Source organism: Aquila chrysaetos, chromosome 21 (genome assembly GCF_900496995.4).
Source record: "Aquila chrysaetos chrysaetos chromosome 21, bAquChr1.4, whole genome shotgun sequence".
NCBI lineage: Eukaryota > Metazoa > Chordata > Aves > Accipitriformes > Accipitridae > Aquila > Aquila chrysaetos.
The window spans coordinates 7808635-7832157 of record NC_044024.1 but is presented as its reverse complement, the minus strand read 5'-3'; the positions used below and the strand labels follow the sequence as shown (position 1 = coordinate 7832157).

Below are 23523 nucleotides of genomic sequence, written 5' to 3'. Positions count from 1 at the left end.
CGGGCCAGCGTGCCACCGGCATCGCCCACGTCTGCCGCACAGCACCGCAGGCAAGGGGAGCCCAGCAGGCACTGGGTGCCTCCAGCACCAGCATCCAGCATCGTCCCTGCAGCAGAAGCCCACGAGGGAGGTGAACACGCAAAGCATTGCACCCGCAGTACTCTCGGCCAGACGTTTTCACATGAGCCAGGCTGAGACGGATCACAGGCAGCAGGGAATGCTCCTCCTGCTTTAGGATGGCATAAAATTGGCTGTATAAATGACCTAAAATCTGTAAAAAACTCATCTAAAGGTAGTGGCAGGCTTTATGCTAACAATTTCTGCGCAGCCTTGTTAGGATCACAAAGAGAACTGCTTAGCGCTCATTACTTGTCCTGGTCTCCGTATTAATCGTGTTAAATTAGACTGCAGCCATGGGTGCTGCTGGCGGTGATGGAGACAGGGCATTGCCCTCCCCAAATGAGTTTGTGGGATGTCCCCCGAGAGCAGACAGGGTGGGACACCCCAGTGTCTGGTCTGAGCGGGTGGGAGAAACCTCGCTGGGGGGTGCCTGCCCTGTGCTGGGCTTAATTCGGTTCCCAACTTCAAGGGAAGGGAATAATCCCAGCAGAAGGGAATAATCCCAGCAGAAGGGATGCTTACCTTTGATCAGTGCTGGTTCGTCTATTATCTCCTTCTGTGGCAAACGCCAGGGGTGCACAGGGAAACAGCGTGGCCTTTGGGACCCGCACCGCGATGCCTGGCGTGGGCAGCTCGTGCGCGGGCTTTACCACGCCGCAGGCACCGCGCACAGGACCACGGCACGTCCCCGGAGGCAGAACCCCACTGAAAGGGGTCTCCTCCCTCTCCCGCCTGCTGAGATGTGCCCCCAAGATCACTTCTCCCCCCACAGCACCTGCAAAAGACGCCGATGCCCACACGGTCCCCGTGCACCCACCCATGAGCACGGTGGTCCTGCGGTCCCAAGCCCGCAGGTCCCTGCTGGCAGCGCTGCCCAGCGCTAGGATGCAGGGGAGGCTGGTGATGGAGACACCCTGAGCCAGGGCAGGATTTCAGTAGCCGCTCTTGCAGATGTCGGTATGAGTGCTAAGGTGGCTCTCCCAATTTCATTGCCGCTACATCCAGCAAGAAGCTCATCGGATCGTCTGCCACTGCTTATTTTAAAATCAAAAGGCAAGCAAGAAGGTTGTATTTGTTCCAGAGAAATTAAATAAAACCAACACTGTGAGAATTATTTTGTTTTCTCTACAATTATAGCAGAGGTGTCTTTGGACAGAGTTGCATATTCTCATATGAATTTATTTAACAAGTTTTTAATCTTTAAATATAGATTTAACACATTTTTTTACAGGTACATATACAATATAGTTCATTTAAACTTGCAGTCAGAGAAAATTCTCTACTGTAATTTATACATATACATGAAGAGCCTAGTTCAACAGCATACTGAAGGTAACATACCATGTCATGTGCAAAGTTTCAAATGTTAAAAATCTCAGACTGTACATTCAGATTTGCAGAACTTATCAACCTCATAAATTAATAAAAGCTTAGTTTTAAAACTATGGAAGACAAAAAAGATTAAAACCACTTAATATGCAATGTGTGCTATGTTTGAGACAAATATTTACAGTTGTACCTCAAAATGTGTACTGTTAACCACAATTGTTACCACTATAAACAGCCCCGACAGTAACTTAAGAGACTCCTACTTTTCCACCTAGCAAGTGCATTGTGACCAATTTTAAAGTAGATAGAAATAACCTTCCGTGACTTAAACCCTCTCTGCTATGATTGCCAGCAGCTGAAGAACACTGGGCTCTTTCTAGGTCTTGCAGCGTTGCTCAGTTCAGATTCAGGTGGTCACATTTTTGAGGGTGTACAGGGGTTATCTGCAATACTGCCCACCCAAACTGGAGAAAAGCCCACCAGTGTGGTGGGGGAACCCCCCTGGCAATCACAGCCATCACATAGTTCAACAATTCCTTTGCACAAAAATGGTCACCCCAAAAAATACCCCAGAATGTTTTAACTTAACAACTTCGTACTGTGTCTAAGAATCTATGGTTCACAAATCAAAGTCAGATCATAAAGGTCCCCCTTTAGTCCACGGTATAAAACGTTTCATTTTGACGGGACAGAGCAAATTCACTACCGCATGCATACTATTAACCCTGCTCTTAACACAGTCAGATGCTCTTTGCACACATCTGCTTAAAAGTTAAACCACCTGTACCTATGTTCTACAAAAGCAAAACTAGACAAAGAAACACAAAATTAAATTATGAGTGTTCAATATTCCTTTTTCTTTCTCAAAAATTCAAGAGATACATTATTGTTAAAGATGCTGAAAAGTACAGTCTTATCACAAGAAGATCCTTAGTGCAAACATGGACATTTAACTTTGATTTATGGCACGTGTTCCAAAAGTACATACATTTAATGTAAACTTCAACACTTGCTAGATACAGGTTTCAGCCTTGGGACGCTTTGGGACCCTAAGTGATTGGCGACAACCCTGAGTTGTCAGTTTGACCTGATCCAAACCTCATTGAAATCAATGGGACTGACTGCAATGGGCTGGAGTCAGACCCTAAGTGCAAAAAGAGGATCTTTAGCGTTATTGCATCTTCGCATGTGAGTCAGCCAGATGATGCTCTTACAGAACATTACATTCACATAGCTGAAGTAGATATTTAAGAAAAACCCATCCATAAAATCAATTAAGCAGGACATACAGCTTCGTTTGGTTTTTGGTTTGGTTTTGGTTTTTGTTTTTTTTTTTTTTTTGGTTTACCAAAACTCAACTCTTTTATTTGCAACCAACTTCAACAGTTGTCAGCTAGTAAGTAGGTAAAGCCTTCAACCTGTAGAGGAAATTTCAAGCATCTAAACAAAGTGTCAGGAAACTGTAGTGTACTTCTCTGATGAAACGTGATGGATGTCATGGAAAAACAGCAGGTAAAAATAATAAAATACTGTACTTTCCATAGGAGAAAAAAAAGAAAGAGCAGAGAATGGCTTCCTTTATGACTATGAGAAGCTGCTTAGGACCCCAGTCCCGTTCAGTGCAGATGAAGCTGTGGAGGTCTGTGAATGTGATGAATAGTACAGGACAACTCCAACTATTGTGCTATTTCTCTGTAACACTTAGTTGAAAGCTTCCAAAGAGCATCGAAAATAGGATGCTGCTAGTTCACCCTTAATTCAAGGGGAACTAAACTTTCTCGTGTTACACAGGGCAGCATCTATAAAGTAATGAAGAATGATGTTAATATTAAAGCATCTTATTCCAAGAAATACATTGTTCCCTGTAATCATGTAACATTTGTATAACATAAAAAAAAAGATAAGTGCACTCCTGAAGTTCTCCCTAAAAGCCGAACTCCCACTAGCTTCAGCGGGAGCCTTGTCTAAGGCAGGACCACAGGGTTTGACTCATTTCCATCATCTATCACTTGATTATCACAGCGCGGCCAGCTGCTGTCTTCTCTAGGCTCCTTATTTTGTCAGGCTCAAAATGGTTTTCTATAGCGTTACAAAATAGCTGTTCTGTGAAGCTGACTGGCTTCGCAGGTTGGACGAGGAGACCCTGCTTTACGTTTCAAAGGCCAAAAAGAAATCAACATTACCTTTAATGGACCCTGCATAAATACGAAAGCCTGCGGCTGCAATCATTAAAGTGCATGAGTAATAGTGCAAACAGCTGCGCTGCATCTGCAAAACTGCAAGTGGCATTTTAAACAGAACTTAGACAAAACTTGCGCATTTCAGCCAACATGCTTAGGCCAGCCTGCAAGAGCTCAGGAGTTCAGCCACGTACAATACTCTTACCAGGCAGATTCAAACCACGTGGCCTAGGCAGCCACGTCGAGGGTTGCCCCAGGCTCACCGCAGTCGAGAGGACGATCCCCACTGCCCTGGCCAGCAGGAACAGAGGACACGCAAGCTCCGTCCTTCGGGCACTACCAAGGGGGAAAACCTTTGCTCAGCACGAAGAGCACACACACAGGGGATCCCCTTAAGGCTTGGAAGAGATAATTGGGCAGGTGGGGTGTTAAAACAAACTAGGAGAGGGTCTGGCACGTAGAAGAGGAGCCTGCGTCCTCCTTAACCCAAGCGGGTGCGTGCGCCTGCCTTGGCACAGAGCATCCTTCCATGCCTGCTCGCAACGCTCCTTGCCTTTGGGCTCAAGGCCAATTCTGCCATGTAACTTGTCTGCTGTTTGAAAGAACTTGAAAGTTGCAGCAATACTTCTTTTAGATATATAATAAGTAAAGGCATTTATCACTGCTTCCATTTTTCATTTGAATCCCTGTTTTTATTCAGGTTACTCTATTTCATGCCCCCTCTAAAAGAAATCAGTCTCACGCAACCTCCACGCAGCGAGTGGAAATGGGACACTCGCCCTTCTCTCTGCCCAGCTTTTAAAGGTCAGGTGAAAAAAGCTGAAAATGCTTTGGCCCCATTTTGCTCTGATGTGAAAATTCGGAGCAAACAACATGTTTCCTTTCGCTTGCATCTGTTTACCACTGCTGAGAGAAAAGAAGAGCAGGGACGGAGCTTAACCTCGACAAGAGGGGAGGCTGCGGTGCTGCTGGCCACAAGCACAGTGTCACTGAAGTGAAAACAAGTCACGCATCTGCTTTGGGTTACGGCAGTGACCTCATTTCTGCCGTCCCCGCTCTCCGTTTGCCTTGAAGTGGGTGCTGCAGCGCAGCTGAGAGGCGAGACGCCTTTTCCTTCACCGACACCGACGCGGTCAGTGCTGTAACTCATGATCTTTGGCACGCTAGCAACCAGGGGACTTGCAGAAATGTTTTGTCTCCTGCCCCACTGTGGAAGGGGAGTTGGGATTGTAACGCTGCAGCCCTCACCTTCCCCGAATGTGTGTCTCGCGCAAGGGAAATGAGGAGATAATCTTGCATCTCCTTGTTAATTCATATAAAAGTCAAGTCAGTTGACCAGGCAATGCCTGACCACGTTAGCAAGGCAGCTTAAACTAGCAACACAGCAGTAGCTATTTTCTGAATATTGCTTTCTCTGAGCAGAGTTCTCTCCAAATCTCTCCCGTTTTGACATCTGCGCGTTATCACCTGCGATACAAAACTATTCCTACGGCACACACATAAAAAAAAATCCACCATGGATTTGCACAGGAGACAGAATAAATCTATTCAGAAGAAAGCAGCAAGGACTAATCTCAGAAATTATAGCTAGAGGCATACCAGAGGGAAAACCGGCTTTCAAAACGACCTCCAAGCCAGCCATCTTCCTCCCAAAAAGCCTCCTGGCTTATATCCTGGCCAAGATTCGCAAAAAGTTTAATAAAGTTTCCCCCACGCACACCTTTGCAAAAGAAGATTTGGACCAAAACACTTGTTTTATCAACAGTTACATGGCAGTGCCAATAGTAATGACTCATCTGTAAGGAAAATTACTTATGCAACCACGTGAGGAAAGGAAGAAGAATCATCTGTGGATTCGTTTGGGTGGTGCAAGTTCAGCTTTGCACATAGGCTGTCCCTCGGCAGGCTGGGTGCAGGAGGATGGTGGATTTGCAAAGCTGGCAATGGTAGGGGCATTGACCAAATATATATCTGATAACTTCAAATGGGCAGCAAAAAGTTCCCTATAACTTCATTATGTTTTGTACTGGCCCAACACTGGAATAATTAGCAGGAGGGGAGAGGAACAGCTTGTAAGCGGGCAGGTATTAGCCAACCCGTGGTGGGAGGTTTTTGTTAGGGCCACAGTATAAATCCAAGAAAAAATGTTAAGGTAAGGGAACCATTTCATCTATTCATCTAAAGGCTTTGCACTGAAAAAAACCCAAATCCCAAGTTTGTATGAATTCTGGTTAGGAAAATCCGTGATTGGAGATATACTTTTATTTCTTGTGGGGACCTGGAGCTGAGCAATAACAGAGGCACTACCCACCGCGAAGGGCCAGGACTGCCTCTCCCCCAGCTCTGAAGTGACTCCAGCGCACTCTAAGCCCTTGGGGACCCCACAACATGTTAATCAAGTTTACCCCGCTTACGTGCAAAACAGCATTTCAGCACAAGCAGCTAATAACACGTGAGGGTTACGGTGCTCCCTCCTGCCCCTACTTTGCTCTACAAGCTTGGCTGCCTAATTATCCCTCTGCTATACTGGAGCAAGAGCTCCATCTTCTGAAAAAGCAGAAAAAAACCCAACCCAGACTGCGTCCCCGAGCAGTCAGTGGTACAAAGTCACCTGCAGTATAAAATGACCAGTCCACAGATGAAAAGGGATTGCTAAACGCAAAGGTACTGTTTGAAAATCAGTTTTCAGAGTGCAAATACATTATGGCTATAAGGACACGTCACTGAAAAGCTCTAGGAATAGCTCTAGGAAACAGCAAGAAAACATCCTACAGCATCCTACAGTATTGCCTGGAGTGCATGTAAAATTAGAATCATGCCTAGAGACTGCATACACGATAGCGAAAGAGAACAGAGTTAATCTTAACAGGGAAAACAGAGCCTCAGTGCTGCGACTAGACCCCGCCAACACGACTGCAGAGCGTCTGGGCAGTAGCACGAGACCACTTTCTGTGGTTTTGCCTTGTGAAATTCTCCTTAGTTTGTACTCAGCAACTTTGTAAACCAGGCTGGAGTCTCTAGGCTTTGGGGGATAGGACCACTGACAAAGCAAACCAGTGTTCAGAGTTTGCCAGCACCCTATTTTCAAGATGCATCTATGGCTGGAGAAACCTCCTGCGCAGGCTGTGGTCCAGGACCCAGCGAGATATGATTGACTGCTGAGAAGACAACACATGGTGCTCCAGGTGGGAGCACACCAAGGGGAGTCCTCTCCGCTGTGCTGCTAGCCCACCGCGAGCTGCCCCTTACGTAAAGTCAGAAAACCTCCAACCTGTGAAATCTGACTGCCCTGCAACAAAGGGGATAAAAAAATACCTTCCTGTACAGGAAGGATTTCACTGAAATATACGGGAAAACAATCAAGAACTGACTGGAATTTTAAGCCTTTCAGAAGGCTTCCTTCATGTTCATCAAAACAATCGATTTTGACAAAAAGTATTTAAAAAGAAATCTACTCGCAAAATTTGTTTCGTAGGGTCATAACTGGTGTATTCTTTTTTTTTTTTTTTTAACGGGCTAAACCTATGTGGGTTTCCTGAGCTGCTCCCATCACAAACCCTGGTCTCCCATTTCCAGTGGACAGCATGGTGATGAGGCAACACATGGAGCGGTGATGCTGTGTACACGGCAAGGGCGACAGGCTGCTCTTAAGGCATTTTCTTGTGTCATCTGCTATGCTTCCCTATCTATTTCTATGTACATTTACGGCTAGAAAATGAGAAATATTACTTTTGAGGCTAGAAGCCTTCTGCCAAAACCTGGTAACCTGTTTATAAACTTTATTCTAATGATGGATTAACAAGCAGGCAGCAATGAGGGCAAGAGTGAGGCTGCAGAAATGAAGTATTGCCTTGAGAGTGCTGGGGGTCAGGCCACGATGTCTTTTGCAGCAGGAGGAGATTTTGCCTAGGTACCTCCTATTCACATGGGGTTTGAGCTACAGCAGCGAGTAGGCAAAACAGTCACGGGAATCCCTGGTCAGACTCCGTCTCTTCTCCCCGATCTTCTACCCAGTGCTCTTGCAAAGAAATCTATGTTTTTAAATGCTTGGTTTTAATTTACTAGCGCCTAAAGTCACAGAAACGTCTTAAGGTGTTAACAAACAAAAAAAGCTTAATTTACTACTTTTGCAGGCTTTTTGGAGTAGCTGCTTTCTTTTTTTTCCTGCAGAGGCATATGCAGCCAGATTTAGTACATCAAGTGTAATGCAAATGGCTTAAAAGACCTGATTGGAGTTATGAAATATTTCTGCTAGGCGTGCTATATGATACCTGCGACTTTGGCATTCCGAAATCTGCAGTCACCAACTACTATCTGCAGGCTGTGGACAGGAATCCAGCCTTCTTTTCTTCTGTTTAGGTTTTTCACCAACCTTTGAACGACAACAGCATTAGTAAAAGGAACAAATCAACCCAGGAGCAGTTTGATATGGGCACACTCTACACAACGGTCGGTGCAACCAACAATTTGTTCAAACCAGGGAAGCATTTTAACAGGAGCTGGGTATGCATTTAAAGTATTCTTCCCACCTAAATCTAGGAACCTAATTAAAAAGCCTACACTGGGAGCACAACTGCCTTGGGCCCCTCTCTAGTCAATGGAGAGGAACAGGACTCTCCAGAGCACAAGTTATCCTGCGTGAGACCTCCAGAGATGCCAGTTTTCCTCCATTGACTACCGATGGAGCCAAGGGCAATTACTTTCCTCGCTTCTCTGTTATTGAGCTAGACTGGTAGGACTAATTTAGTCAGGGTACTATAAGTAAATTCAAGCCAAGATTTAGGCAGCTGGAAATACTCATGCTCATAAACGACATCCTTCTGTCTCACTCATGCAGTGAAATTTGTGCTAACAAAAAAGTTTGGTGTGAGAAATCTTTGCCTGGCACTGGCCGAAACCACCATGAGAGGTGGTGAGCATTCAGCAAAACTGAGATGCTTTACATCTTGCGTTGCTAACAACAAACTGAATTTTGCAAAATGCAGTTAGACTAGATGATCATTGTAGATCCCTTCCAACTGAAATATTCTTTTCTATTCTATTCTATTCTTCCTTGAAGTGCAAGGGCTGTAGATGCCAGCCAGGAATCCTCCACGGGGCTTTTGTGTCTGTGCATTTACAGGCTAGTGCCTGCACAAATCTGATTCAGGTTCCTGCTAATATCACCCTTCCCACATCCCAAACAAGGCATTAGCGTGCTGCACTCCCTCCTACTGAGACCCCGGGCTGGCTGACGAGAGCTAGTCAGAAATCAACCTGGAAAGGAGAGACAGCCAAATCTCAGCCAAATTGCTGCAAAAATCAGAAGAGGGCACGCTGCCCTCCGAGACAAGGAGACTAATGGTTCAATGGACAGGAGGCTGGGTATGGTGATTTTCCCAGGCAACGCTCCCAGCCATAAGGAGAGAACCAGCTATGAAGTGTTATCTTGTGAGCCACAGCTTTAAATACAACAGAAAGATGGTCCGCAGCCATTAACCAGTTAACACTTGTACAGCTGTTTGAGGGAGGAAAATGTCTTGCAATTACGGAATATTGCTGTTAATAAGCCCAGAGGAACAAAGCCAACAGCTGAGCTGGGGTGGGCAAAGAGCTCTCACCTGAAGCATGATCTGAAGCGGGAAGAGCATGGGAAGAGGGGTTGTGAAGATGATGGTGAAACACAGCTCGCCCAGACACCCACGGCAAGGGAAGTCCTGACATGTTTTCCCAGGCCATGCCAGTGCGTATGGCCTCTAGTCTTGGCAAGGGAATGAATTCTCCAGCTTTCTGGAATAGTCTAAAACTTAATCAGAAGCTACAACGAGTGTATCACCAGGCAAGCAAGGTTGCACGGCACTGCCTTACAGGCTCTGAGAGATAAGGCAAAATAATCCTAAAATACCTACCACTGTCCCTCACCATCTTCATGCAAAAGCTGAATTTCATCCCCGTTTTTCACCAGCAGGTCCTCTGATCCTCTCCTCTTGCAGTCTGCAAGGGCTTTGTATTTTCCTGGAGACTGTGGTAATAAGAAAAAATTATCTTATTTAGCTGCATTTCATATCACACAGCTGTTATTTCTGACTGCCGCAGGGAACGTGACAGAGCCCTATCAGCTACCTTAATTAAAATTATTTCAAGAAACTGTGGCTGAGACATCTCCTCATTCCCCAAATTGAGATATGGAAAATCTGAGAGACACGGACAAGATACATCCGTTACCCAGTGAAGCAAATAAAGCAAGATGACCAAAAAAGGCAGCACCCCGAGCTTTGGGACTATTGCATCTCTGTACTAACCAGCTGGTTCCCGTCCTCCTCCTCGGTGTCCGAGCAATTGGAGAGGTACTGGTTACCCGACCACTCCTCCAGCCCCTCGCAGATTTCCAGGGACTGTGACATTCCCGGCCAGCCTGCAAGACAGCGTGCAGCTCAGGTTGGGGTTACCCCAGCACCCGCAGAGCGTGTCCCAAAGGAAGGGGAAGGGTCCGTACTTCTGTGGGGCTTGTTTTGGGGGGACAGGAGCCCACTGTCCAGCATCACTGGGCTGGTGCGCTCTGAGTCATTCTCTTCTGAGCTTATGGAAGCTCTCTGCTGCTTTCTGAATGATTAAAAAAAAAACAACAAAAAAAATCAACCTTAGTTTTACTTTATGAACGAACACAAACTCCACGAGGTTTTGTAAAACAGAGTCAGACATAATAATGGTACTTCTTAAGGTATGTTTCCGTAAAGGTTAAGGACTTCGATGCCTTGTTTTAATTTTTTGGGGAGGGGAAATAAAGTTGCCGCAGCATGTCTTTCCCTGAATTTGAGCGTCACCTTTGATCCTTGTCTCCATTTGCAGAGGAGCTGCAGCTCAGGCTGCGCTGCCAGGCGAGCGCTCGAGGGTGCCCCGTACGGACGCTGTCCCCAGACCGCTGCCACCCAAGGACGAACAGGCAGCACACCCCTCCGACCCCCTACCCAGAGCTCTCAGACCGAAACGGGCTGGGACGATAGCGCGGACCCAGGGTACGGCCAGAAGGCACTGGGTGCCCAGTGACGGGAGGGTACTGGAGCGAGCCCCCGGTCCGGCTCCTGGGACTCACCCGTCGCTCAGCTGGGAGGAGAGCGGGAGCTGGTCTGTGCACGAGCTGGGCTGCTGCTTCTCCACTGCGGGGAGGTCAAACACCAGCTTAAAATCCTTTTTTTTTTTAATTAGTAACCGTCGCACTTGAAGCATGCATTATTTTAAAATTTAGACCTTTTGTACAAACCTAATGATTTCTGGTTTAGAGAAAAACAGACCTAGGGACTCTTGCAAAGCACAGACTTAGTTATGAGTAAGACGGTACGTTAGCACAAATCCAATAGTGAGCATGCCACTGAAGACTATAGTATGCTTAAAACTAGGCATCTGCTACGTGTCTTGTTGAACGAAGCCTATGATAACAAATGTGAAATAATTCCCAAGGTAATGACAAAAAAAAAGTACTTCTGAAATTCATTTTCACATAAGCACCTGGCCTTTACCGCTCTAAGTTTTGTTATTTCCCTGTAACGTAAGGCCTCACTCCAGTATTTTGTTACTAGGCTTCTTCTGAAAATCAATTCTCTGGTGAGAATTACTGGATTTGAAGATTAGCAATGTGAAAATAGGAAAGGCTCTGCAGCAGAGTGAATGCCACAGAGAAATCGGTCAAATGTACCTTTTATAAGCTCCTGCTGCTTGAACAAAATTTTTCTTATTTCATTCAACCATGCCATCTTCAGATCTACTGTTTGGGCCTGGAGGAAGAGAAAATTGTCTGAATTTTGAATTAAGAATCATCCATTACGATTTATGAATAAAATCTTACTTTTCTATGCTGTAATTATCTGAAATCCCCTTTTATCCAAAGCCACCACTACATATTAAACATTCTTGATCTTTTAAAATTGATGATCCCCACTACACCCAGGCAAAACACGGTGGAAATTGTGGAGCCATCACTACAATGCAAGGAGTGCAGGCAAAAGCACACGTTTGCATGCATCTTATCTCTTTTACAAAATACCTAAAGGGCCAAATCTGCCTTTTGAATATATGTATACTTGGCTACATACATCTGCTTTAGGAATTTAAGTTGGCTACTGTGTTGTAACATGCAGCAAAAAAAAGCTAGGCAGAAGACTAATTAAAAAACCCCATCAATCTACAATATTTTCACAACAGGTTTTCCTGGCAAACATTTCACCTTCCTAAATTTCTATTCAAAATGCTACAAAAGGCAAAAAAAAAACCAAAACGGGAAGAAATCAGGTCAATTGGGCTACTATTTTGTAGATGAGTCGAAAGACTACTGGAAATAGCACCACGGAGGCTAAGCCTTTGCTCTGGGAGCAGTTCTGACATCTAATTGTAGAGGAGCACATGTGGCTCACGTCCATTAAAGCATGAGGCCCATTTCCCAGCTCAATTCACATAAGCTATTAAGCACAGTAAAATCTTTTTTTTCAAGTACTGGTCTATTTGAGATTTCATCTGGAATAAAAGGCTCTATTTCCAAAGAGCAATTCTGTCTCCACTTTAAGATGACTTCTACAGTTCTGGACTGGACACCAAGGGCCAGTCGCTGGGACAGCACTGTGAATGCTGACGTGGGCAAAGAAGAAGAAGAAATGCAAGTTAAATGCCTGATGATCCCATAAAGATCAATGGGAGACATTTCCTTAACACTGTTACGAGTATGTACAAATATCCAGATTTTTGAAGCTACAAACCTGCACGACATAGACCTCTTCTCGCCCACTATACCAGATTTCAAATTTCCGATGATCTCCTTTCACGTTCTCAGTTATTCCAACTGCATTCATCTGCAAAAGAACCAAAAAATTAAACATACTACAAATCTCTCCCTCTACCCTATGATTCCAGACATTTTGCAGCATGTTAAACAAACCTGTTTTCACTCAATTTAACACATTTCATCAACTTTAATTTCAGTAGCAACTGAAAGTCATTATCTAACTTATCCCCCCTGACTTTCCGCCAGCTTGCTGTATTTGCAAAAGCTTTCTGAAACCAATCAATGGACCTTAGGGGACTTTTCATTTGGGAATCAGTGGAACTAACTGAAAAGTCATCTCATACCCCTTTCAGCATGAAATTTCTTAGATGAGGCATATGAAGCTTTATAAATGCATGGCACATTATTTTTCTACATACATTATTTCTGCCACATGACTCTTCATTTACTCGCTGAATTCTGCGTTTCATTCTTTCAGCGGTCTTTAAAACCCATTTGTGAAGCCCTCAGCTCCTTTAGGAATTTCAGTTCAACATCTTTTGGTCCCAGACCATCCCTGTAGTTGAGACGTCATCCCAAGGTTTCCAAAAGAAGGGTTAATTTTTGGATATACAGCCTGAGCTGCCAAAAACCTGGCTTTCAGGAAGCACGCAGACTTCAAGCTAGATGTGGCTGAATGCTGCTGGACCTAGGTACCCGTTATCACTTTGGTAAGTTGGATGGAAACGCCTAAGGCCCAAATAATTCAGGATCTCTACAACGTGACCCAACTGAATCAGTAGCTCAAACTGCAATTAGAGATCAAGAAACTCTTCAGCAACAGAAGACCTCTGACCCACCTGCTGAACATGCCATAGAGCTGAAAAATGCTTTAATACCTGATATCACGTAAACCATCTTCCCACTTAAAGCACAGTTTGCTAGTAATTTATTGCTGATTAATGGATGGTCAAAAATAGCTGAAGTATCCCACTTACATGTTTTGAAACAGATCTAATAGTAATGGTACCATCTATCATAAATTATTCACACAGGTGGGATTAGATAAATCCAGTATAAATATAAATAAAGCCTTAGAAAGAACATCTGTTTAACATTGCTGTTCCTCTTTGTTAATAGGTGCATCTTCAGAGCTTTTGGTCTGAAAGACTACAGCAATTTACAGATTAGGTCACCTGGGTAAACTTTCTGTTCCTAGTTACTTTTTCAAATGTCGGCACCCATTTTCAGTGACTATGAACAGCCTCAGGAAACAAGGAAAGCTAATTAGCAACTTGCTTCCTGTTTCTTCACTGGTATGAACAGCAGAGCTTTCATGAACTTCCAAGAAAGCATTTGCCTTCAGATGCAGAAAGGCCCATCATTGAACAACAGTCAGTATTTCCTAGTTCTATTTTATTTTATTTTAAAAAATTTAAAATATTTTTTAAAATTATTTTATCCTGTGCAGTATAGTGCCAGAAAGCCTTAGAAAGGCGGATCAGGCTCCATTCTGATTTTATGAAAACTTAAAAAAATATAATCTATGAAAGATGTTGAAAGGGCAGCCTAGAAAGTGCCTTATCCATATTCTGCAATTTCCATTTCTGTGCATCTCCTCTGGCATGGCAATTTATACGGAAGCTCCTACAAAACTGCCTGGGCATCAAGATATTAGAAATTATAGGTGATCTCCTATGAGAATGCGAAGGAAAGTGCCAGGAATAGACATATTTAACGTCTGTTCATCCATGTTAGTGGATTTTGAAATTCTATTTCCTCCCCCTGACCAGGATTTACTGTCCCTCAGCTGTTGGTTCACTGCAATGCAGACCGAGGTGGGTTAGTGTAAAGCTCTGGGACGGCGTTCAACTGCATCGCTTTCCACGGTGGTACGAGGCAGACTGATTTACTTAGCATCGTAGTGAGTTATGAACCTGCATCCTCTAAGTTACTGAATCTCAGCCAAAGACGTATTTACCACTGGATATTTCACATAGTGTGTAAAATAGTATCCTGAGGGGTTCTTTTGTTTGTTTTACAGACGTCCAGTTACACAGCTTCTACCCAACAGCTTGCTTTAATTCTGAATCCCCAGAAAACATTTTTGCAAAGAAAAATAATTTCCTGATACTATCATGAATCAAACAAATACCAAGCTCCAGAAACATGATTTCGCCCTCAGGACAGCAATTCTGAAAACAGATGTGTGCAGATGTAGTCCTGCAGCATCCATGGATTCTCTAATGCCAACCTCTCAGTGTGGCAACACAAACAAGTGGAAAATGAGCTCTCTTGAGGCAAAGAAAAACTCTGGCCACATTGCCTGGACTCTTGAGCGTAGGATTTTCTCCTCCGAGCAGTCTTTCCCCACGCTACCTCTTCAGTTCTTTCAAAAGCACGTATGGTAAAACAAGTACTACAGGGAAAACAAGCTCTGCAGAAAGAAAATTATGCTGTTTGGGAAAAACATTTAAGTACCTAAACATATGGCCTGGGATTTGCTTTTAATACACAATTTGTAACGTGCACTGGAGCTGAACAGACTTATTTACTATTACATGGCTTTCCAACTACTCGTGGCATCTCCCTCCCCAGACGCCACTGAGATCAGGGACCTGCAGCATCTGGGCCTGAAGGCTCTGCCTCCAAGTGCCCATTTTTTTCCATTCTAACATACACCCATATTGGGTTTTTCTTTATCAAGAAAAACAAGGGAGAGTACTGAGACAAAATGCTGACATTGGAAGTGCGCATCACACACAGTATGCCAGAAGGTCTCTTTTAGAGAAGTTTAGGATTTTTATTGATAGTAGTTAGCATTTAGAGGCTTGGGACGGTTGTTTATGTCCTCATATTTTGCCATAGGCTACTCTCTTCATCTGATAATTGTACTTTTAGCCTGCCAAAGAAGAAAGGCAATGAGAGGGGCAGAAGAGTTATCTTTGCATCCTCCTGGCTGGGAAACGGGGCTCAAGAGCAGCCAGGCAGAGCCCAGCCCAAGGGGCTCCCGGGGGACCAGGGGTGTGAGGAGCTCCCTTGCTCTCCCGGGTGGGCTGGGGAAGATGCAAAGGGCCTCCCCAATTTCATGCCGTCAGCCCTGCTCCTGGAAAAGCAGGCTAGGGGAGGAGGGAAGGCATGTTCTCATCCTGGGACTTGCCCGCAGCTCCATTTCCCCGGCAGATGCCATCACGTATGTGACTCTGAGTCCATGGGCTCTCCCAGCTGCTGCTTCAGCTGGGGGGGGGTCCCCACCACCTATTACAACCAACAGGCTTTCCTGGGTATGGCACTTCCATATTGAGGCATTACAGCCCTTAATAGCAGAAAACAAGCCACCGTGTTAAAGGGAAAATACTCGCTGGGTGTGCAGAGTTATCGGTTTACAATATACACGGCAATGGCCCCAACTAAAGAGTCCTTACTTTCAAAAAATGCTTAAAACTGTAAGATGAGGTTTTGTCATATCCGTCTCCATGCTCCTCTCGCTTCTTGCAGAAGACCAGAGCTTTCTCGTACAGGAACAGATGCCTCTGCATTGGCTTGAACCTGGCAAGATCCTTCATTTTTGTCGGACCTTTTCGGTGTCCTGTCCAAACACTGAAAGATCCTTGCATCAATACTTTCCCCAGTTCGCTCAGGTCACCCTGGTGAGAGTATGACAAATAAAAAAAGAAAGAAAAAGACGTCAATTCAAACGTAAGAGGCCTGTCCAAACAATGACGGGTGGTGGGGCCAGCTCTGTTCCAAGGCACGTCACTCTAAGAATAGGTCTTCCTGGAAGGATCAGATGATCTTTTGGGAGCAACGGCATGGTGCCAGGCGGGAAGCTGAGGTCTCGGACGCAGGGCTGCAGCTAGTCTATGTGAAGGGATACAAGTCAGTAACTGGAAGAACCAGGAAGACAAGAAAACTCTCCAACTCCTACGGAAGTCCAGGTCAAGGGCTCTGGCTACTTCACTGGGAGAGGGCAGATGAGAGTTGAGCCTGAACTGAGGTCTCGGAGGATGGACTTCTCAAGCAGGCCAGGACTGACACCAGCAGCTTAGAAAGCCATCCCGTCACCCTTCCCTGAAGCCCTAGGAAAGACAACCACTTCAATGGGCAAGGATCAAAATCAGCCTCAGAGAGTATTTAGTTAAATGTTGAACGAGAAATGCTATGAAGACACCCCAGGTAAATTATAAGGTGAGCCATGAGAGAACTAAGGTGCATGCTGGAAAAATACTCTCGAGAACCACAAGGTGGCAAGTGTGGGCACTACGCGACTTTGAATATGTCCTTTGGATGCGGTTATTTTCCAAAATCCTGAAATCAGACGGAAGACCGTCACCTGTAAGAGCTTCCTGATCCCATCCACTTTGTAGCTGTTGTAGCATAGTTTTTAGCTCGTACATTCTGGGACACTATCCATTCCCAGTGCATCATCTGGCCTTGTGCAAGGTCTCTCATTACCCAAATCTACTCACATCATATCCTGTTATTGAAATCTGATGCATAGAGTCATTGACTGACTTTAGCAAATCCAACATTGCAACCAGAGCTTCTTGAAGTTCCTGAACTCCATCACAGCTCGTGCTGTACTTTAGCAACTCCTGAAAATAGAAATGGAAGAGCACGTGTTTGCACTTGAACAAAGCAGACTTTTCCATCTCGCCCAAAGTTTCCAATGCCCAAGAGCAACCTACACTGCCTGAGTTTCTTTTTTCATATGTCACTGGAAAAAAGACTCCCTCCAAATCACAGTTAGTCTGAGGTGTGGAACAGATCACTGAAGCACGGCCCATTTTTTCTGTGTTTTCTTAAGGATGGTGTCAGGCTACAGAGAGGCATCACGCCCATCTGAGTTCTTTGTGTTGTGTTCTCCAGCTTGGTAAGAAATGGGAAATAAGGCTCAGGTTCTTCATCAGCTGCCAATACGTCATATAAGCCTTCAAATGAGGTTGCAGCACATGACTGTCTTCAGACTGGCAGACACAAGGAACAGGATTTATAAAATCCAGAGCCCTCAAGTCAATAAGTGGAACACAGATTAGGGAATTATACAATTGATATAAAATTCGTTTCGTTTCAGATCTCCTGTGCCCACTTACAGCTTCATGTGTACTCATCTCTCACTCAAGAGGCTAGAAGGTAGGGTTCAGAAGCCACTACCCCAGTGTTACTCCCACTTTACAGAGTGAGAACAACAGCACTGCCCTGCCTCAGATGGGGGACACAAGAATAAATGCATTAAAGATTACAGGCACTATAACAACCTGAGGAGAAGAGATGCATCAATACAATATATTTCATTCATCATACTCTTATGATCACCTGTGGTTCAGTTTTCTTAGAAGTGCTTCTGTCGTTTTGCATCTCTGAACAGATTCAAACTGTCTTTCTCCCCTTAAAAAACGTCTTGTTAAAAGCACTTGTTCCTTTCTCAGGTATGTGAATTTTCATCTTCACTGAAAGCCACTACAGAGGGCCAAGATAAGGAATGTGTAATCTAAGGCTTGGTGCTGATTTACAGGTAACCTTTAATTGAAAAATAAAACAAACTGGAAAACAAATCTATCTCCCGATGTCCTTACAAAGCAGAATATGAAATACCTTCAGAAGTAACTGGTATTTCGTCAGGCGCTGCACTGGTTTGAGCAAATAGGAATCCAGCCCGAGTTTGTGCTCTAATTTTCTTTGGCATTCCTGGAACAAAGAATTCAGATTAAGTAAGTTCTGCACCAACCATAAGTAATTATTCCAACAGCATGACTAGTATGGTTTGATGACTTAGAAGATTTCATGTAAAATGTCATATGGTGCCCATAGCTAAAGAAATTTTATAAAAAACACGTAAAATAATATAATGAATGGTCCTGCCTTGAACTCCTTGTGTACAAGAAACTCTGACTGCTATCTTTGTGAGCTTCCATGCAACGGTAAACAGACTATACTGCAAAACCATGGGGTGCTGAGGAGGGTGTTTAGGACGAGCGAGCGTCCCAGGACGATGCCTGCCTTGGTAGGAACAAGCAGCTCACCTGGAAGAAGGTGCTTTCGGAGCACTGCCTCCACAGGGACTCCGACCGGGGCTTGTTCTGGCAGTATTTCTCATACATCTGGAAATCCTCTCGCTGTAAGGGAAGCCGAAAGGCAAGTCACACGCATGCACGCAAACCTGCTGGGCAGCCAAATAAGGTGAACACCCAAACTGTAAATTTGCTTTTATCTCTGCTGCCAACTTTAATATCTAGAAGTCACAGAGTCTGGGTAAAAAAAAAAAACCACTGCTGGGAATCACAGCAGACCGCAGCGTAGTCACGACTGCTGCTCTCCCCCATCTGCTGCTGGCCACGCACCTACGCTCCCTGCCTTGGTGTTGGTATTGAGTATCAGAAGCATCTTACTCAACTGACATAACTGAGATGTTGCAGAGTGCCACGAACCAGGAGAAACATTGGCCTTCAAGTCTGCTTTATATGTGAAAATGAGTCACCCACCCTGTCTAGGAAACAAAATCCCACTCGCTCGGGTGCTCCCAGGCAGCTTTCCAAACTGTGCAGGAAAATTCTGCAAGAGACGGGAGAAGAGACAAAATGCAGCAGTGAGCAAGGTACGGTTTGGGTATTTAATCATGATGGGAACTCAGTCTGATAAAAAGGGGAATAGAGCCAGCATCGTACTTGTTGTGGAAGTCGTATATCTCGGGCATGTTTCCAAAGAGGACGTCCTTCCTGTTCCTCAGCATGGGAGGCATGAGGATGAGCATGGCGGGGTTATCCATCTCAGCCCTGTAGCCCTGTGGGATGCAAAAGGGGCTCATCACTCAGTTGGTAAGGCCTCGGCTTGGCATCTCCTTGAAGGCGGTTGAAAAGGGGACGTGAACAGACTTTCAATACAATCTGCTTTGTTACATCGAGCAATATCCCTTTTATTTCCTTATTTTTGTCTCTAGAACCCTGTCTTTCAGTCTCTGGGCATGTGGGGTTGTGGTCCAGCAGTGGATGCCTCGGGACAGCTCCCCTGGGGCTGGCCAGCACCGCGGACATGCTCTCTCTTCACCAAAGGCAAATCACAGCCACTTTCTCCTCGCTGTGGCCTGACTGTGGGAGAGATCCCGCAGGAATACTTGTCTGGGTTGAACGCATCTGCGGCTATGACCGTGGGACACAGGAGTGACAACGTGTTTGTTCGGGGTATGCAGTTACACACGATCTCATGAGAACCGGTGCATGAGGTGACTTGTTGCAAAGCAGAGATGGCTTGAGATCAAATACCAAAATCAATGGGCTTTATGCTTTTGTACAAGACCTGCTGAGCACCAGGGTCTCGCTCTCCTCAATGCCTCGGGATTTCTGTCCTCTGTGGCTCCACCTGCCTCTTGAAATCACAGCCTCCCAAGCAGGGAGGATCTGGAAGGGACACCACCGCACTACAAATTGTTGGGTGGAACTAAGAAACAGTGCAAAGCTCCCCTCAGTTAAATCACATCACTGCACCGACGCAAAAACATTCACCAGATGTGGTAAACATCCTAACTGTAGGGTAGGGAGAAGGCACGGCCAGAGCTCAGGACCATCACTGCAGAGACATCAAGAAGGCCATTAACCACAGCTCAAGCTGGCCACGCTAGTCACCAAGCATTGCACAGACCTGAGGCCTTTTTAAGATGAGTAGCAAAAATATTTGCAAAAATGTATTCGGTATGTACAGCATATCTTCTTTGGCTTTCCAAATTAATCTCTCACACTCACTATGGTTGGAATCAGTATTCCTTATACTAAGCAGGTACTTTGTAGTTGATTAAGGATTCAGTAGAAGATAAGTATCTGGAAAATTAATCATTTATATTTAACCACTGCAAGCAGGCTTCCCTCTTTAGAGGAAATACTATCTTCAGAAAACTTAAGTCTATCTGTCTGTTTTTCTTTATCTAGACTTGATATGCACTGTAATAAATCTGCATATCTGCCAAGTGCTTTATCACATACAGCATGGTTTAACAAAAAAAGTAATCAGTGCAGGGCAATTATGCGTAACTACCTGCAGTCCAACAGATTTATATCCTGCTTGCTCCTGGGTGAGAGAAATGCAAGAAGGGAGAGCTATTTAACAGCCAACTTGTTTTGGCCATCAGCAAGAGTTATATTGGAATAAAGTAGAAGTGTCTAAAATGGCAGCATGAGAAATTGTGCTCTGGTTTCTAAAGAAATGTGCTTTATATGTCCACGAACTTCACAGTACTGAGACAGAATCCTCCCAAGGATAAAACACAAGCTTCTTTCTTTTGTCTCCAAAAGGTAAAAGAAATTAGGGAACGGTTAAAAATACCAGCTTTTTGTACATTTTTCCAGGCACTGATAAAACTAATTACCAGCGCTGTTGTGTACAAACAGAAGGCTTCTCCCTCATTCTAGATGAAAAGCTCATCCTGACACCAACTGTTCCTACAGATGCCTCCGACAAAGAAAAGCTAGGGAGAAAACTTGAAAAATTTATGACTAGCTTGGGATCTGACAGTTTGGTAGAAACCTGCCAGATCACATTGTTGCTTAGTTTGATAGAGTGGCAGGTGCCCTTTGGTACAAGTCACCAGGGAGCAATAATGAGCAACCTGAAGAAGTCACTCACCGTCAAAACAGTGAAGAGTTCCTCTACGTACACTCTCTCAGTTTCTATAAGCTCATTTATGACATGGCTAAAATAAAGAAAAAAATAGAAGTATATTATTTTAAGGTCTGTAAAACACCACAGGCATTCAGTGCGGTTCAACTAGCTCAAAACGTAGTGCGATCTCATTAACAACAAACATAGGGATGATAAAACAGGTGAAAGCGCGAGAGATGACACCCAGGTCAGCTTGGAGGAACACGTGGATGGGGCAAGGACTGGCCAGAAATAAACATCATTTTGAGTGATACAGCTTACCCTTTTAGTATATCTAAGTTGTCATCACTGTCTGAAATAAAATACTGCAAGGAGTTCCTTTTTTCCTGATAGTCGTGCATTACTTCGATCTGGAAGAGAAATGGGATGCACTGGGAAGAGCTGCATGGAGGTCACCGCAGAGGTAGGACGAGCCCGGCCCTGATGTCGGCACGGGAACTCCTTGGGGAAGGATGAAATACGCTTCCTTTTAAGAAATCCTTTGTGACACAAAACTTTAAAAGGGCATAGCACACAACAGGTAGCCAAATATTCCCAGAAATTACTCTGCTACTTAAAATCTGAAAATACTGGTAATATAATTCATTAGTGCAGAGACCAGAGAACAGTTTCCCCAGGGGAAATATCTCAGGTGGGGAGTTTTCCTGATAGACATCACTGTTATGCAGAGAACAAGTTCAGGGAATAACACACAGAAAATCGATATCTGTGACTTGGAAAAACAATCCAAGAAAGATCTCAGGTGCTGGACTAAGCCAACTAAACCATAAAGATATGAAAGGCTGGTTTTTGGTTTATTTAAAAAAAAAAACAAAAAAACCCCCAAAAAACCCCAGAGCATCTTCAAATCCAAAGTCTAAGTACAATCAATTTTCAGAAGAGTTTCAGTTTTTTCAGTGTATAAAACTCATTCAGATTTCATGAATAATTTTTACCTTGCGAGAACTTGGAGTTTTTCTTGATGTTTTCTTCCCAGGGAGAGAGAGATCAAATGAAAATTTCAAACTGGAATTAAAATCCACACCTTGGGTAGAAACGAACATAATTACGTAATGTAGATCTATAGTGAAGGAGATGGTTCAGGCAGAAACTAGTACGTCACAAAGAAAAATGGGATACATTTTAAGAATGAATCATTAGTTAGCTAATACTACAAGCAAAGTGACAAAATAAAGGGTATCTATCTCAAACAACAATACTAATACCAAATAGCACAAGTCACATGGACGGTCATAAAGGCCGTAAAGTAAAAAGTAATCAGAAAAAACAAAATGTCCATTAAGTGAATGCTTTAATCAAAACCTAACAAAGTCTGTGAAGCCTGTGCAAATGATAGAAAACAATAAAATCAAATAAACTACCAAAAGGAACATCACCAACTGGGATACTGTTTTAAAGTCCTTTTATGAATATAGGGCAAGATGCTCAGCAGGTGTAAACTGTTTCTCCACTTTGGCAGCATTTCTTGGTATTGTCAGTAAATAATTACAAGTTGTAATACTTCAGGTTACAGAGGTAAATTGGAAGCTTACAAATAAAACATCAATCTCCCCAGCGAGTTAGATGGCATCTTTCAAATACTTCTTACTCCTGAATAGTCAATATGGCAATTCTTCATCAAAAGGGTCTTTTCCCCCAGAATGAATGGCAATAATGAGTTTCTCCAGCACCGTGCTGGCTCCAGCCTCGGTGACAACTCCACATGCCAGGCTGCAGCCCCAGTGGCTGCACCAACTTCTGAGATGGACCAAAACTAAATACATTTGGTTGTGCAATATTTACCTTATTTACAAACAGAAAAAAGAGGCTAGCAAAGTAAAAAAAAAAAAAAAATTAACTGGACTAATGAACTATCTTTCCATTAGGGTGAAAAAAGGTATCACAGCACCTATGAATGTAACAGCAGCTGGGTCTAGATCGAAGGTTTGAACAGTGCTGACACCAAAGAGCCACCTTTCATGAAGCAGAAGATGTAGGGACAAAAACGGATGCAGAGGAATGCAAGCCCACGTGGAGAGCAGGCGCCCCGTCTTCAGAGGGGGCTGCTGTAAGATAACCCGATTACGCATTATCACACCAACGAGGCCTTAGACCTCCGCGTGTAAACACGTCAAATGAGGAAGGAGAGAGATCTGGACGCTGGAGAGCAGATCAGAGGCGTGCGTGGGATGGACAGAGGCGTCGCGGATGGGAAGACCCAAAAGAAGCGAGGACTTGCCAGCGGTCCTCCTGGGAGGAAGGGAACACGGATGGGGAATTACGCCGGAGACGGTCACCAGCTGCAGCTCCGTGTTCTGTTGCAAGAGTGAATTTACTCCAGCACCCGGGCTCCGCCGCAGCCTGCCGTACCGCTTCTGCACGTCTCACTGTGCTTTATGGCTCAGGACAGGATAGGTTTACTCTTTTTTCCCCTCAAAAGTGGTTTCAAAATTAGAACCACATTTATCAGACAGGCTTCAAATCCAGGACAAAGATGAAAGAGGAAGCGTCTGTCCTCAGACAGAAAAAGAAGAG

The 23523-nt window shown here is 44.4% G+C and overlaps 1 protein-coding gene across 4 annotated transcripts in view; it reads right to left on the bottom strand.

The window, feature by feature from the left end:
* Nucleotides 1–1297: 1297 nt before the first annotated feature.
* The window catches only part of MCF2 (MCF.2 cell line derived transforming sequence), a 60787-nt gene continuing 38561 nt past the window's right edge, over nucleotides 1298–23523 (bottom strand). For 2 of the 4 annotated variants that reach the window (XM_029997003.2, XM_029997005.2), the window contains 17 exons: nucleotides 21945–22033; nucleotides 21271–21359; nucleotides 20974–21040; nucleotides 19026–19141; nucleotides 18843–18912; nucleotides 18384–18476; nucleotides 17956–18048; nucleotides 16830–16955; nucleotides 15786–16007; nucleotides 12356–12448; nucleotides 11302–11380; nucleotides 10702–10765; nucleotides 10105–10211; nucleotides 9911–10023; nucleotides 9518–9630; nucleotides 7901–8001; nucleotides 1298–3965 (listed from right to left, as the gene is read on the bottom strand). In XM_029997003.2, coding sequence (XP_029852863.1) covers nucleotides 3889–3965; nucleotides 7901–8001; nucleotides 9518–9630; nucleotides 9911–10023; nucleotides 10105–10211; nucleotides 10702–10765; nucleotides 11302–11380; nucleotides 12356–12448; nucleotides 15786–16007; nucleotides 16830–16955; nucleotides 17956–18048; nucleotides 18384–18476; nucleotides 18843–18912; nucleotides 19026–19141; nucleotides 20974–21040; nucleotides 21271–21359; nucleotides 21945–22033 — 1712 coding nt within the window. In that variant the 3' untranslated portion in view covers nucleotides 1298–3888. The remainder of the gene's footprint in view (nucleotides 3966–7900; nucleotides 8002–9517; nucleotides 9631–9910; nucleotides 10024–10104; nucleotides 10212–10701; nucleotides 10766–11301; nucleotides 11381–12355; nucleotides 12449–15785; nucleotides 16008–16829; nucleotides 16956–17955; nucleotides 18049–18383; nucleotides 18477–18842; nucleotides 18913–19025; nucleotides 19142–20973; nucleotides 21041–21270; nucleotides 21360–21944; nucleotides 22034–23523) is intronic. The other 2 variants (XR_003920898.2, XM_029997004.2) reach the window with 2 other exon arrangements.